This window comes from Taeniopygia guttata, chromosome 25 (assembly GCF_048771995.1).
Source record: "Taeniopygia guttata chromosome 25, bTaeGut7.mat, whole genome shotgun sequence".
Taxonomy (NCBI): Eukaryota; Metazoa; Chordata; class Aves; order Passeriformes; family Estrildidae; genus Taeniopygia; species Taeniopygia guttata.
In genome coordinates this window covers 7,534,957-7,549,933 of record NC_133050.1, presented here as the reverse complement: position 1 = coordinate 7,549,933, position 14,977 = coordinate 7,534,957, and the positions used below count along the sequence as shown (strand labels likewise).

The following is a 14,977-nucleotide window of genomic DNA, read 5'->3' as shown; positions in this document are numbered from 1 at the left end:
TGCTCCTGAGGAATTTTATTACAGAAACATTTGGAAAATCAAGTAAACTCAGGTTGTGCTCCTGCTCAAGGAGCAGCTCAGACCTGCCTGCAGGCAGATCAGTGGGTGAAGGGAAAAAGGGGGAAAAAAGTGGGGAAAAGGGGGAGAAAGGGGGAAAAAAGGAAACCAGGAGGCTGCTGTGTGATGCAACAAAGTTTTAATGAGTGGGAAACGCCCCTTTGCAAAGCCAGAGATCACAGAACGTGGAAAATCCATTCCCGGACAATTTTGGGGAAAATTCATTCCCGGATAATTCTGGGGGAAGTCCAACCAAAGTCCTGCTCTGAGATGTCCTCAGCCAGCTTCTCCTGGTTTTTGTCCAAGGATATTTGTCATTGAGGGTGAAATCCATCGGGAATGGGCTGTTCCATGTTGGTCCAATAAATCGGGAATGCCGGAACAGGGAATGGGCTCTCCCATGTTGGTCCAATAAATCAGAGATGCTGGAAGAGGGAATGGACTGTTCCATGTTGGTCCAATAAATCAGGAATGCTGGAACAGGGAACGGGCCGTTCCACACCCGTCCAATAAATTGGGAATGCTGTAACGGGGACTAGGCTCTCCCATGTTGGTCCAATAAATCGGGAATGGTGGAACAGGAAATGGGCCATTCCATGCCAGCCCAATAAATCAGGAATGCTGGAACAGGCAGTGAGAGCAAACAACAAGGAGGTGCCAAACAAGAAGTAGGAGAAAGATCAGGAATGCGAAGGGGCCCATGGAAGCACTGACCCCTCACGCTCATGGCAGTGGATTTGGGCATTCCCGGGATTCTCTGGAGGTTCAGTTGCGCTCAGCAGGGCCCGCAGGAGCCGCGGAGGAGGCGGCTGAAGCGGCGCGACGTGGAGGGGCCGCAGGAGCCGCTGGCCAGCGCCGAGATCCCATATCCAGAGCGGGCACCGTATCCCGGGAAAGCCCCGGAGCCGTAGAGACCCCCATAGCCCAGAGAGCCCCCAAAGGCCGGGACTCCAGCAGATCCCACCACGGCCTGCTGCGGGAAGGAGCTGAGGATGGGGCCGGGGAAGGTGACCACCACCGGGGGCGGCTGGATGAGGGCGGTGGAGTCCGGACACTGCCGGACGCACGGCTCGTTGCAGCTGTTGGCCACGGGCTGCGGGCAGGAGATGCCACCGGTGGTGGGGCAGAGGTCGTAGCAGGACATTTCCCGGCAGAGGTGGAGGTTCCTGGAATGCAGAGAAGGAGCTGCTGAAAACCGAGGGTCTGCGGAAGGGGCAGGTGGGGGTTTGGGGGAGCTGGGAAATGGGGGGAAACATCCTCGGGGGAAAAATTGGGGTGGGACAGGAGCAGGTTTGGGTTGAGAGAGGGATGGGATGGGAGATGGAGATGGGATGGGATGGGATGGGATGGGATGGGATGGGATGGGATGGGATGGGATGGGATGGGATGGGATGGGATGGGATGGGATGGGATGGGATGGGATGGAAAAGGAATGGAGATGGAAATGGAGTGGGATGGAGACAGAAATGGAGTGAGATGGAGATGGGATGGAGATGGAAATGGGACGGGACAGATATGGAAATGGAGTGGGATGGAAATGGGATGGAGATGGATATGGGATAGGATGGAAGGAACACAATTCCTTCGTCAAATAAAAATAAGGATTTAAAACATTTTTCCACCTGGATATCTGGGCATAAAAGCCTTTGGTTTCATGGTTTTTCCCAGTAAAAAGTAGAAATATTATTTTATTCACTGAATCAGAGTACAAGTCTACTTTCCTTCTTTTTGGCTGTGGTGAAAATAACTAAATAATTAAATATTTTTATGTTTTTATATTTTTATATTTTTATATTTTTATATTTTTATATTTTTATATTTTTATATATACAAATGACTAGAATTTAAATAAACTCTTTCTTCAGCTGGATCATTTCACAGCTCAGGGCATGGGCAAATTTCCTCGATTCAGTCACAGACTGAAATGTGGGAAAATTCAGCATTTTAAAGCTTGTGCCATCCTGAATTTTCATTCTGCTGTCAGTCCAAGAATGGCCAAATAGGAGTAACAGGGAAAAAAGATCATCCCTAAATGAAAAATGCCTCAAATGGATTTGGCTCCTAAATCCTTGCAGCAAAATATTTTCCAGGATACTGGAAAAAAATGGAAATTTAAAGAATAAAAATAAGAATAAAGGGAAAATAAAGCACTGAAAATGAATGTAATGGTTGTGAACAGTAGCTGGAATAAAAAATCAAATAGCAAAAGCATTCTGGAGCTAGGAGAGGAATGAAAACACATCGGACTTACCTGATGGAGAGGAGAAAAGCAGGAGAATGATGGAAAAGGTGCGCAGAGCTGCTGCTTTTATACAACCCTGGGATGCCCCGGGGCTGAACACGCCGAGTCCGGGAGTCGCCACCTCAGAGGATCCCGAATCACTCCCCAAAGTGACGAAACTCTCCTCGCTTTGCACAACCACCCTGAATCTCTGCCCAGCACATTCCAGCTGCCGGCTCCCTTTCATCTCGGATCCTGACGGATCAGCTCCATCCCTCCCAGCGGGAATTAAATCCCATTTGCTGAGCCCTTCCTTCATTAGCTTCATTAATGACTTTAATCGGAGTCAAAACCTGCTGCCGTGCACAGGTTTGGGGGGTTTGGGGCTCCGGATCCCGGCTCTCATCACTTCTGCTCCCGGATTTTGCAATGGAATGCTTGGAGAGGTGCAAGGAGCCTCATGATGGGTTTTGCATCCACAGCCACAAACCTCAGGTCGTTTTGGGAATCCTGGATTTGCCTGCTGGGATTGGGAAATCCCCGATTTTCCTCAAGGCAGAAAACACAATATTTTAGTAGCTAAAACAGGGCTTCAATCAAAGTTTTGTTGTTTTTTGTTGTGTTTTTTTTTTTTGTTTTTTTTTTTTTTTTTCTGGAGGGATATCAGTGTTTTTTCCACAGATGAACATCACCAGGTCCCACTTTAAAACCCCTCATTTGCTGTGGATGGGTTATTAAATAAACACATTCCTACCAAAGTTACACTGAAATTGGGAGGTTCTTTCCCCCAATCTTTGGGATGTCCCCAGTGGATTGTAAGAATAATTCCCCCCAAAAAGTATCCAAATATTTTTTGGGTGTGTTTTTAAGCACTTCCCAAAGCTTCCTTAATAGTTTATGTGTGAAATGGGGTGTGATTATTGCAATATAAATATGTGGTTGTGTTCTAACAGCCCAGCATTTTGAAATGTAATTAAAATTAGTCTTATAATTACTATTAAAAATAAAACTTTAAAAAAAATTGTCCAAGTGAACTCTCCCTGTTCCCTTCACCAGCTCATGGCTTCTCACCTCAGAGGATTTTCTCGTCTAATTTAAGTTTTCATTTATTTGGGTGAGTTTCCTCTTCAGTGCTGGTGTTTTAACTCCCATTTTCTCTGTTTGTAGCCTGAACATCTGTGAGACAAAACACGGATCTGGATGGTTTAAAAATTATCTGTAATTTCCTCTGAAAAGTTCTGAATGGTTTTATCCAAGTCCAAATTCCAACTGCACATAAAAGTTGCTGATTTCACAAAGAAGGCACCTAGGTTTTCATCAATTTTCAATCTACCACGGGTGAAGAAGAAAGGAAAAAATCTTGCACCTTCAAGCAGATGAAAATGATGATTAACACCTGAGCCAGCATCATTATGCCAGCTAATGAGAGGTGAATAAATGAAGCAGCAGAATCCGCGCTGTCATTCTGAGTGTATTTCATGGAACGTTACCAGGTGTGAACCTCAGCCAATTAAAATGCTGAGATGAAAGAAATCTTTGGGTTGTAATTTGTGTTTTGTGCAGCGTCAGAATTTGAATCAACTCATAAACAGAAACATTGAGCAAAACTCTTTCGTCACCGCGAGGTGACCCAGGCGTGATAAACGCGTTAATGGGAGCCTCACGGTCTCCAGCAGCTCAGAAGAGTATCAAAAGCCCCTCCTCGATACTGCCTGAAGTTTCACAGAATCCCAGATTTATTTAAGTTGGAAAAGAGCTCCAAGGTCCCCGAGTCCAGCTGGGACCACCCCCCACCTGCTCATCCAGACCAACGTCCAGGAATTCCTCAGACACAGCCAGGGGTGGCCACTCCAACTCTCCCTGGGCAGCCCCTTCCAAGGCCTTTCCAGGAGGAATTTTCCCAAATTTCCAATCCTGGCACAGCTCAAGGCTGTTCCCTCTTGTCCTGTCCCTTTTCCCTGGGGTCAGATCACAAATCCCACCTGGCAGATCCCAAACTCCCCCGAAATCCCCCTTTTTCTCCAGGCTGAGCCCCCTGCAGCTCCCTCAGGATTCTCCATTCCATTTTCCAGCTGTTCCAGCCCTGTTCCCTACCCTGGACGTTCTCCAGCCCCTCCATGTCCCTCTTGCCCAGAACTGGACACCCGATTTTCCCATTTCTGTGAGATTTCCAAGCTTTTCCCTTGTCCCTTAGGAAGCTCTGCTGGGTGACAGCCATGCTTGCATCACCTGATGACCGTCACATTTCCCGATGACCAACTCAAGGATTGTCCTGACCCGAGGGTGGTGGCTCAGCCACCATCCAGCGTCATCGCACGGATCCTTTGTCCCTTCCCTCTGGAAGCACCGCGGGATCTCTTTAGAGCCTGGCTTAAACCCTGCTTAAGGGCTCCTTTTGTGACTGGAGCTCTTCTTACCCTTCTCTTCACCACCACAGAGTTTTCTGACTGATTTAACAGGTCCTGGCAGGAGGTAAACAGATTTTCTGACTCATTTATCAGGTCCTGGCAGAAGGCAGACAGATTTTCTGTCTGATTTTTCAGGTCCTGGCAGGGCGTAGAACATTGACTCCGTCTGTCATTTGGATACCGCTGGGAAAGCTCTGGGCTCTGCTGGGAGTCATTCAATTTTGCGGCAGGTTTTGCCTCTTTTAAATTCACATTTTCCCTTCAGCTTTCTGGTCAGAAGTTCTCTAAACGTGTTGATGTTCAACAAATCTTTTGGCTGCAGGAAAATGCGTACCCTGAGATCTTTTGGCAGCTGAACCAGATGAGGAAAACTCCTCGTGAGATAAGGATCTGCCTGAATCAGGAGGTGGCTTTGTGCTTTGCTGATGACATAAGAAGATAACAACATTTATGGTGGAGTACTTTAGGGTTTTAGGCTACTTATAAATTATGGACACAAATTCTACTTCTATTTAATATATAAATAAATTAAACCCATGTTTTTGATGATCTCCAAGGCTCTTCCAACCCAATTCTGTGATTCTATGACCACTCATGAGGTCCTTGTTGTGGATTTGAAGAAGTTCCCTCTGCACACAGGGCTCAACACATAGAGGAAAACTTCTGCTTAACTTTGGCTACCATGCTGTGACCACGTTGCAATTCCATAAATGTAAATTTACTGAAATTGTAAATTCATGGGTAAAACAGCCCCATGGGAGGCTCTCCATGGAGAATTTCCCCTCTGGGCAGGGTTTGCTCAATGTTTTTGCAGCCTCATGCAGAGCAGGGAGCTTTGCCCATCTAGGTTGGCAAACTCAGGGGTGGGTGAGAACACAAAAGCCCAACACGAGGATTTTCAGTGATGCAACAGTTTTAATGAGAATGAAAAGAACACAAACAACATGGCAACATCAGGATTGTAAATGCAGGCAGAGCTTGAAAGACACTTCAGTCTGTCACTGCATTCAGCCACAGGGGTGATAAAGAAGATAACGAGGAATTGAACTCAAAGAGGCACCAGAAAAGAATTTAAAGGGAAGAAAAATCTGCATTTTGCTTTGCTCTTCTACATCATCCAGAGCGTTTTCTGTAGGGTTTAGCAGATCCCCCAGAAGCCGCGGCCGTAGCGGCCGTACCAGGAGGAGTAGGGGCTGCAATAGCCGGAGCCAAAAGCTCTGCCATACAGGCCCCGGTACCCACCGCAGGAACCCAGACCCCCATAGCCCCACAGACCCCCGTAGCCCAGGGATCCGTAACCCCCATATCCATAGAGACCCCCATAGCCCAGGGACCCATAGCCCCCATAGCCCAGGGAGGCTCCGGAGGCCGACAGGACGGGAGCTCCAGCAGATCCCACCACGGAATCCTGCGGGAAGGAGCTGAGGATGGGGCCGGGGAAGGTGACCACCACGGCGGGAGGCTGGATCACGGTGGTGGAGTCGGGGCACTGGCGGACACACGGCTCGTTCCCGCTGTCAGCCAGGGGCTGGGGCCGGAGGACGCCACAGGCAGAGGAGGGGTACAGGTCGTAGCAGGCCATCTTGCAGGGATTGGAGGTCAGTGGACACTGAGGAGTGAGCAAAACGCAGAAATTCAATTGTTAAAAGGTTTGACAGTTGGACATGCAGTTGAAAATAATTGTTATGTCTCAAGTCTTGGTTGTCCTTGGTTCTCATCAGTGTTTTTTATAAATCACTTGCTCTCTGAGCTGTCGTCTCTCCTAGGGTCTCATTCCTAATTTCTTGTACTTTGTTCCCACCTTGAAAACCCATGGAAAATTCTTATTGGCTCAACAAACCTTCTGCAAGTCTTTGGAAGCTGCTTTGGTAATTTTTCTAATTTCTACTAAGAAGAAAGAATGGTTTTACCATTTCAAACTTTTGAATGTCCAGCACCATCTAAAAATAATCTATCACAAAATAACCCAATTATTAAGAATCTTAGAAGCCTTACGGATGATCCCAACCTTGATTAAGAACAGCAGAAAAGAGAGATTGGAATTTTCTAAAGGAAAAATTCTAAGGGAAGAGATCCCTTAGAATGGTGCTTACCTTTCTCACTGAGGTGAATGAAGCACGGAAGGCGATGTGAAGAGCCCCGGGTTGGGAGAGCTTTTATACCATTCCCAAAATCCTGGGGAACATCTAAGGTGCAATTTGGGGATGTGCATAATTGGGGCAAACCCAAATGAATGTGACACGTAGCGCCTCAAAGTTCTGCTGACTCTTTGTTTATTTGCTGGTCCGAAGTCTCATGAAATGTGATAGGTGAGTTTCATCAGAGAGCCCTCTTTCATCTGGAATGGTGACAAGCCATCCTCATTCCTGTTATCATTCCATTCACAGCCCTGGCGTTACAGCAGGAATTATCCCAACGCTCTTCTGGAGCTTCTCCATCATTAATGACAAGACCCGTCTGCTCGCTTGGGGTCACCTGATCTGCAGAACTTTTTTTCCATTAAAAAACAAAATACTTGGAGAATAAATTATTTACAGCCACTTTGGGGTGGTCATTTTTATCACTATTACTCTACACTTAATGTGAGAACAATATGGAACATAAAGGAAGACATGGAAAGCATCCTGTGGTCCTTAAATGTTTTTTGTTACAGAATCTTGGAATTATTTGGGTTGGAAAAGCCGTCCCAGACCATCAAGTCCAAGCTGTAACCAACCCTCAGCCAAGGCCATTCCCTGTTTTCCTGTCCCTTGTTCCCTGGGACCAGAGCCTGTAGATGTCCCATCCCTGGAATTGTTTTTGAATAAAATACGGTTTTCATTAATTTCTGGGTTTTATTCAGAATCTTTTATTTCAAATCCTTATTAATTGGGAGAAAACCTGAAGGGGAACAAACCCCCATTATTTGGCCTTGAACTGATGATACCAAGGACACAAATATCTTGACTGAAGCATTTGAATGTGATGTCATTCCATAATTGTGAGGCACCTAAATCCAGCTCCGTGCCTTTAATCTACTGGACCATCTACAGGATTTGCATGGACTCCCTCCCTGGAAGCTTGAAATGGTTATTGTCCAAAAGCCCCTGTCCTCCAAAGGCTGCGAACCCCACCTCACCATTTAGGGCTCACCGATGGCGTGGAGTCTGCAATATTGAAATGGCCCACCCATAAACGAGGCAAGAAGGAGCCTTTGTGTCACACATTCCAAATTCCTGATTGTTCCCTCATCCCAAAACTTCCAGCTCAGCCCTTTTTGGGATTTATGACTTGCGTATCACAGGAGCTCATGAATTTCTAAGAACCCAAGGCTATAATTCAAAGCACTTGCATCACGTTTAGACTTTTGCACCAGAGGATCAATTTTTTCCTAAAAGATCCCACGTTTCCTCAGGCCCGTTCAATGTTCTCAGGTGCCATCTTTGTCCAGAAAACATCGGACCCTCAACACCAGGGAAAAGTCTCTTCAGGACCTCCAATCCCTTGCGGCTTTAGTTAACTTCGTGAATTCGTCCTTTGTTTATCTCCCAAACCCAAACAAGCCTCAGGAAGACAAAGGTTCCTCTCTGTCTCCTCCATGGAACTCTGTGGACTTGGCTAAAATTAAGGATTTCACTGTTTGTCCTGCTCAGGATTAAATTCCTGTGGAATTGGTGATTCCGATGAACGCATGAGCTACTCTCCAGGTATTCACTTAATACCAAGAGGAGCTGGCTTGGTGATTCCTGACGTAATTCCAAGGAAGTGACAGGAATAATGCCGGGTATTAATCTCCCCCCCAAGTCGTCACAAGATGAAAGAATTCTCTGTAATCTCAGGTGATGTTTAGATCATTATTATAAACAAATTTGAAAGGCCTCATAAACGCCAATAATGAACCAAACAATTTCATCATCCTGATGGTTGCATGAGCTCAAAATTGGGGCGGGCAAGAGATGCTGATCTGGTACCTCCAGCTGATATAAAAGCTCCTCTGTCTCCTCGCTCCTCCAAACGCTTCCCTTGACTTCTTCAAGACTTAGGTAAGTCTGAACCTTCTCCATTGCTCTCGGTGTATTTTTTATTGTTGGTTTCAACTCGAGTTGATGTCCAGCATCCTTTCTGTTGGGTGAATCTGCATGGACTTGGGAAAGATCAAGGAGCTTTCTGTCCTTTTGGTGTGTGGAACTCTCTGTGGAGTTCTTGCTGTCAGGAACTCCAGACCTTGGAGAAGCTGGACCGTGCTCCGAGGTGACAGGATCTCCTCCCCTGTGGGGCCAGGCTGGGAGAGCTGGGAATGTTCAGCCTGGAGGAATGGAGGATCTGCAGGGGTTCCAGGGAAGCTGGAGAGGGACTTTCCTCAGGAACTGCAGGGACAGGACACGGGGAATGGGGTCAGACTGACAGAGGGGAACTTTAGGTTGGATATTAGGAAGAAATATTTCCCTGTGAAGGTGGGGAGGCCCTGGCACTAGATATTCCATGGATTCTCCATCCTTGGGAGCACCCAAAGTCAGTTGGGATGGGACTTGGAGTAACCTGGGATAGTGGGAGGTGTCCCTGCCCATGGAGGGGGTGGGACTGGATGATCTTAAGGGTGTCTTCCAAACCAGGCAATTCCACGGTTCTCTGGCTTAGCTGTAAATAACCCTGCAAAGAGCAGGGAGTTGGACTTGAGCCTTTTGAGTCACTTCCAGCTTGAGGAAGCCTGTGATTCTCTGAACCTCATTTTGATACCTTTAACCCATCTCAACCTTTGCATAAAAGGTTCAAGGTTTGACGAGGGTGTCACCCCTGCAGCCATTCACATATGATAAAGTAATTTGTGTCCTGCTACCAAAAATCCTCAGGCTCTCCTTCACCTCACTTTCAAGTTCCTCCTCAGAACTCGGTTAAGGATTTACAGAACATCTTTGGAGATTTGTTCTTTGTTGTCTTGTCAAATGCCTTTCTGGGTGCTCACAATCCTATAATCTTGTTGTTCCCTTGACTCTCAGCAAAATTGGGATGAGTGGGAAGATGAAGCTACTGTAATTAAGTTCTCTATAAGCTCCATCTCATGCAAACCTGCTGAACCCAAATCTGAGTTTTGCTAATGACTCATCCAATGACCTTGGACAAAGTCACTTTGTTCTCACTGGTTTTGATTCCAGGTTTTCAGTTTAATGTGGAGAAATCAGTCCTAGTCCTTTGCAGGATGTTATGAGGGACAAAGTTTTTAGAACATTTCCTATTTGTTCTTGTGTGTGGACACCCTTTAGAGAATTTTTGGAAAAAAACACTTTGTGGAAACAAGAGAGCACTGAGATTGCAAAATGCTCAGAACACTTACTTGTTATTTTAATTTAAATAGCTGAATTTTGAACTCCTTGTTTTCTTTTTTAGTCTGTGTCAACCTCCAATCCCTGCAAGATGGCCTGCTATGACCTGTACCCCTCCTCTGCCTGCGGCGTCCTCCGGCCCCAGCCCCTGGTTGACAGCGGGAACGAGCCGTGTGTCCGCCAGTGCCCCGACTCCACCACCGTGATCCAGCCTCCCGCCGTGGTGGTCACCTTCCCCGGCCCCATCCTCAGCTCCTTCCCGCAGGATTCCGTGGTGGGATCTGCTGGAGTTCCTGTCCTGCCGGCCTCCGGAGCCTCCCTGGGCTATGGGGGCTATGGGTCCCTGGGCTATGGGGGTCTCTATGGATATGGGGGTTACGGATCCCTGGGCTACGGGGGTCTGTGGGGCTATGGGGGTCTGGGTTCCTGTGGTGGGTACCGGGGCCTGTATGGCAGAGCTTTTGGCTCTGGCTATTGCAGCCCCTACTCCTCCTGGTACGGCCGCTACGGCCGCGGCTTCTGGGGGATCTGCTAAACCCTGAGGAAACATCTCGGAGTAAGGAATCACCGGCAATGGAGAGATACAATCCTGGCCCCAGAGGAGGTGTTGTGACCACAGCCACCCCACTCCAGTGGAGCTGGAAGCAAACAACTCCTCCTTGATTTGTTCACCTTCTACTTGTCATCTTCTGGGCTTTTTTTCCCATTTGTGTATGTAACATGTGGGATAAAATAATAATTTATCTTCTTCTAAAATGCAACTTCACTGTCCAACTGGAGAAGAGCAACCATGGAAGGAGTTTCCTGTGATCTGATATTCTTCATACTCTGCAATGCTTTTCTGTGAATGCTTTTTTTCTCAATAAAGTGATTCTGTTCTGCAAAAAACAAACAAAGTTTTAGTTTCAATTTCTCTGGCTGTGGGCTTGCAACACTTCTCTCTGTGCGGGGTGGGAGGGTGGGGAGGGGGAATTCAAATCCTTACAATAGGCTGAGGTTCAGATCTCAAAACCACCTGGAATGCCTTAGCTGGGAGTGAAGTCAGTCCCCGTTCCTTGATCCAGAATTTGGGAGCAGAAATCCTCCCAAATTTTCCCTCCCCAGCTGTCCTGGGGCACAAAAATAACATTACAGAGTCATAGACTCATGGAATGGGTTGGATTGAAAGGACCCTAAAGATCTTCTCCTTCCACCCCCACCATGGGCAGGGACACCTCCCACTAAACCAGGTTGCTCCAGCTTGGCATTGAACACTTCCAGGGATGGGCCAACCAGAAATTCCCAGGAAAACTTGTACCAGGGCCTATCCACCCTCACAGAGAAAGATTTCTCCCCTGAATCCTCCCTAAATTTGCCCTCTGTCAGTTTGAATCCATTCTCCCTTGTCTTGTCTCTCCAGTTCCCTCTCCAGCTTCCCGGTAGATCGTGGAAGGTGGAACCTCACCAGAACAAGAAGGGTGCATTTTTCTCACAGGTTACGGTATTTCCTACCTTTTAGTTTTTCCAGGTACCATCTTCCCAAATTTTCTCTTCTCCAGTTTTTCTTGCTGGTGTGAATGAATACTTGAAGAAATTGTTTTTCTGACAAAAGCCATACACCACTTTACATTTCGACATTTCATGATTATTCAGAAAGATTTCAAATTTCAAAGTTTCACTCTGTAGCCCAGAAAACTTTATTTAAAAATTTGACAGGAAATTGATTTAATTTTTTGCTGAGGTTGTTCCTGAGGACAGAGTTTAAGAATTTGACTGAGGAAATATTTGAGTCAGAACATGAAGTTCAAAGGGATGAAAACTTTACTTGGAAGAAATTCATACAAAAAATTAATCTTCCCTGGTTTTTTTTGGGCAGGACATTCATCCCCATGGTTTAGGGACCATGGATGGTTTAGGTTGGATGAAGCTCTGAGCCACCTGGGCCAGTGGGAGGTGTCCCTGCCCATGGCAGGGCGTGGAATGAGATGAGCTTTAAGATCCCTCCCAACCCAAACATTCCAAGATTCCAGGATATTTTAGGCTGCTACTGACACCGGCACGGGTGAGGCTTCTCCAAAGGCAAATAACCTTGGTGAAAACAGGAGAAAAGAACACCAGAACATGGCAACTTTGATGCAATAAACTTTTAATGACAACAAGCACAGTAATGCATTTGCAGAGTCTCCAAGAAGTAAGAAACTCTTCTCCAGCCAGAGGCACATTCACATGTGATTGATTCAGGTTCTCTTCTGAATCTCAGCTGTTGATGTGAACAAGCAGGACCCATTTTGAGCCCCTTTGTTCCATATTTACCCCAGGCAACACAGAAATGGAGCGGGACAAGATTTAGGCAGAAGCAGAAAAAGGAGAAATCTAAAAGGGGCTGGGCAGTTACAAATCCATGGTTTTGAGATGGAGCAGCAGTGGTTCCAAGCTCTTTGGCTGTGAAACCATCACATTTCTTCTGTTGGTGAAACCTCTCTTGGGGTTTTTCCCTCGGGTTTAGCAGGAGCCGCAGCTGCCACGGCGGTAGCGGCCGTAGCGGGAGGACCAGGGGCTGCAGGAGCCAAAGGATCTCCCAAAGCCATACAGGCCCCGGTACCCACCACAGGAACCCAGACCCCCATAGCCCCACAGGCCCCCGTAGCCCAGGGATCCGTAACCCCCATATCCATAGAGACCCCCATAGCCCAGGGACCCATAGCCCCCATAGCCCAGGGAGGCTCCGGAGGCCGGCAGGACGGGAGCTCCAGCAGATCCCACCACGGAATCCTGCGGGAAGGAGCTGAGGATGGGGCCGGGGAAGGTGACCACCACGGCGGGAGGCTGGATCACGGTGGTGGAGTCGGGGCACTGGCGGACACACGGCTCGTTCCCGCTGCCGGCCACGGGCTGGGGCTGGATGACGCCGCAGGCAGAGGAGGGGTACAGGTCGTAGCAGGCCATCTTGCAGGGGTGGGAGTTAATCTGTGGAAGGTGTTAATTTCTATTAATTTTTAAAGAATAGCAAACTTTAGGTTGTGCTGAAGCAGTCCAAGAGAATCAGTAATAAATCTCGGAAGTAAATGTATTTCCTTTTCTCATTTTTCCTGTGGCTGTGATCTCCAGGCTACTCTTGACTTCAGCCCAAAACAGTCTGTACTCTTCAGTTGTATCTTTGAATTTCCAGATCTGGTAATTTCATCAGCATTACATTACTCTTAGCTGCTGATTTCCACTCAGATTTTATCTTTCCTGTTACAAACTCAGCAAAGCTCTACCAAATACTGGCATATATACAGGCTAGTCTTTATCTCCTAAAGTACAGGCAAGTATTTGGAGTGTTAAAACAATACAATTTTGGGGTTCAATACCACTTAGTGAATCCCTGTCCTGAAAGACCTAGAGATAAATGAGAAATTAAACACCAAATACCCTACCGAGCAGCAGCAGCAGCCTGACTGCAACCAGATTTCTTGACAGAAAGTTCAATTTAGGGAAGCTTGAGACAAAAGTGACTTACCTGGTTCACGAAGGCAGAACAGGTGTGAGAAGTGGATGGAAGGACCTGGTGCAGACACCTTTTATAGAGCTCCCTGCTTGCCCACAGGGCACTGGCCACCTGATGCGCCAGTTCATAATTAGGTCCCAACCCCAAATTGCAGGACACATAATTCCCCAAAGTGCTGAAATTGTCTTTGCTTATTGCTGGTGCATTTCAAACCCACACACAGCATGAGCTGCACATTCCACCCCAGACATCTATTGTCTCCGGGCTTTATGTGGGGAATTATTTTTTATGATCCCATTGCTTTCCTTAGCGTTAGGGGAGGAAACAAAGCTGACTACATTTATTTATGAATCCTTCATAATTGGGATGACTGAAGGACACTGGTTTTGTCCACGTAAAGGTCCTTGAGTGAGATCAACAGGAGACACGCTGCCAATGGAGTTTCTTTTAGGACCTCAAATGAGGACTGGGGACAAATCACAAAGGCAAAAACATTGGTTCTGCAGGCTCAGCATTTCTCCCTCCACCTACTCAAGGCAAGGCAAGTACAACAATCGGGAGCATCTTTGAATGGACTTTATACCATAAAATGCTAACATGGAATGGTTTGGGTTGAAAAAAACCTTAAAGATCATCCAGTGGCACCTCCTGACATGGGCAGGGACACCTTCCATAGACTAGGGTGCTCCAAGCCCCGTCCATCCTGGCCTTGGAAATTTCCAGGGAGGGGCGATCCGTGGAATATCTGTGCCTGGGACTCTTCACCCTCACAGGGTGCCCAATTCCTGCCCAATATTCCATCTAAACCTCCTCTCTGTCAGTTTTAGTCCATCCCCTCTTTTCCTGCCAATTCAACCCTTAGAAGAAGCCTCTCTCCATGTTCCTTCTTAAACTCTCCACTAGTTCTCTTCCAGTCCCTGGAAACAGAGAAATATTTCACCTGGCAGCCACAATTCCATGGAAATTGAGTTTTCTGAGTTGTTTCATTGAGCTTTCCTTTCCTTTCTTGTGTTTTCCCCTCCTATTCTTACATGTTAGAAACACGACATTCTGTGTATTAAATAAAAAATAGATTTTATTCTTAAGGTCAAAGACATAAAGGTCAATGTTATAAACCAAGAGCTGATTATGGGAAAAACCCAAGTGGCCTCAATTTATGCATTTTAATGGGATAATCTCCTGTAATTGTGGTATGTTTACACCCAGGCACAGATTTTATATAACTCTGACACAGTAGGAACAAGTCAGTAATGGGTGTTCAGGAGGCGCTTGAAAATCCCTTGGAATGTTCTTGTAAACTTGGAGATGATTTTTTTTTCCCCAGGATAATGGCTCGGGAAATCCCCATATGTATCCCCAGATTTGAAAAAGCTCATAATTTATAAATAATACATGGTGTGAAGATAACCACGTAGGTGATTATGATAACGATGATAATGATAGAGTAGGACGATCGTGGTGTAAACAGAGAGAGAAACCTCAGCAAATCCAACATTTGCTCTTCCCAGCAGATTCCCACTTC

General features: G+C 46.7%; 3 protein-coding genes across 3 annotated transcripts; 1 reads left to right on the top strand and 2 right to left on the bottom strand.

Moving 5' to 3' along the window:
- Nucleotides 1–5,581: 5,581 nt before the first annotated feature.
- On the bottom strand, nucleotides 5,582–6,805 carry LOC105758849 (scale keratin-like). Its single transcript, XM_012570862.5, has 2 exons — nucleotides 6,780–6,805; nucleotides 5,582–6,295 (listed from the first exon to the last, which is right to left on the bottom strand). The coding sequence occupies exon 2, from the start codon at nucleotides 6,266–6,268 to the stop codon at nucleotides 5,825–5,827; it is 444 nt and encodes a 147-aa protein (XP_012426316.3). The 5' UTR covers nucleotides 6,269–6,295; nucleotides 6,780–6,805; the 3' UTR covers nucleotides 5,582–5,824.
- A 1,923-nt stretch (nucleotides 6,806–8,728) lies between these two features.
- LOC105758848 (scale keratin-like) lies at nucleotides 8,729–10,882 on the top strand. The gene has a single exon (XM_072918519.1). The coding sequence runs from the start codon at nucleotides 10,078–10,080 to the stop codon at nucleotides 10,519–10,521; it is 444 nt and encodes a 147-aa protein (XP_072774620.1). The 5' UTR covers nucleotides 8,729–10,077; the 3' UTR covers nucleotides 10,522–10,882.
- Nucleotides 10,883–12,094: 1,212 nt separating this feature from the next.
- LOC105758847 (scale keratin-like) lies at nucleotides 12,095–13,490 on the bottom strand. The gene is made up of 2 exons (XM_012570860.5): nucleotides 13,468–13,490; nucleotides 12,095–12,932 (listed from the first exon to the last, which is right to left on the bottom strand). The coding sequence occupies exon 2, from the start codon at nucleotides 12,909–12,911 to the stop codon at nucleotides 12,468–12,470; it is 444 nt and encodes a 147-aa protein (XP_012426314.1). The 5' UTR covers nucleotides 12,912–12,932; nucleotides 13,468–13,490; the 3' UTR covers nucleotides 12,095–12,467.
- Between the last annotated feature and the right edge of the window lie 1,487 nt (nucleotides 13,491–14,977).

What these genes read in the sequence shown, in the direction of transcription:
- LOC105758849 (XM_012570862.5), bottom strand. Translation starts at nt 6,268, where the DNA reads ATGGCCTGCTACGACCTGTACCCCTCCTCTGCCTGTGGCGTCCTCCGG.
- LOC105758848 (XM_072918519.1), top strand. Translation starts at nt 10,078, where the DNA reads ATGGCCTGCTATGACCTGTACCCCTCCTCTGCCTGCGGCGTCCTCCGG.
- LOC105758847 (XM_012570860.5), bottom strand. Translation starts at nt 12,911, where the DNA reads ATGGCCTGCTACGACCTGTACCCCTCCTCTGCCTGCGGCGTCATCCAG.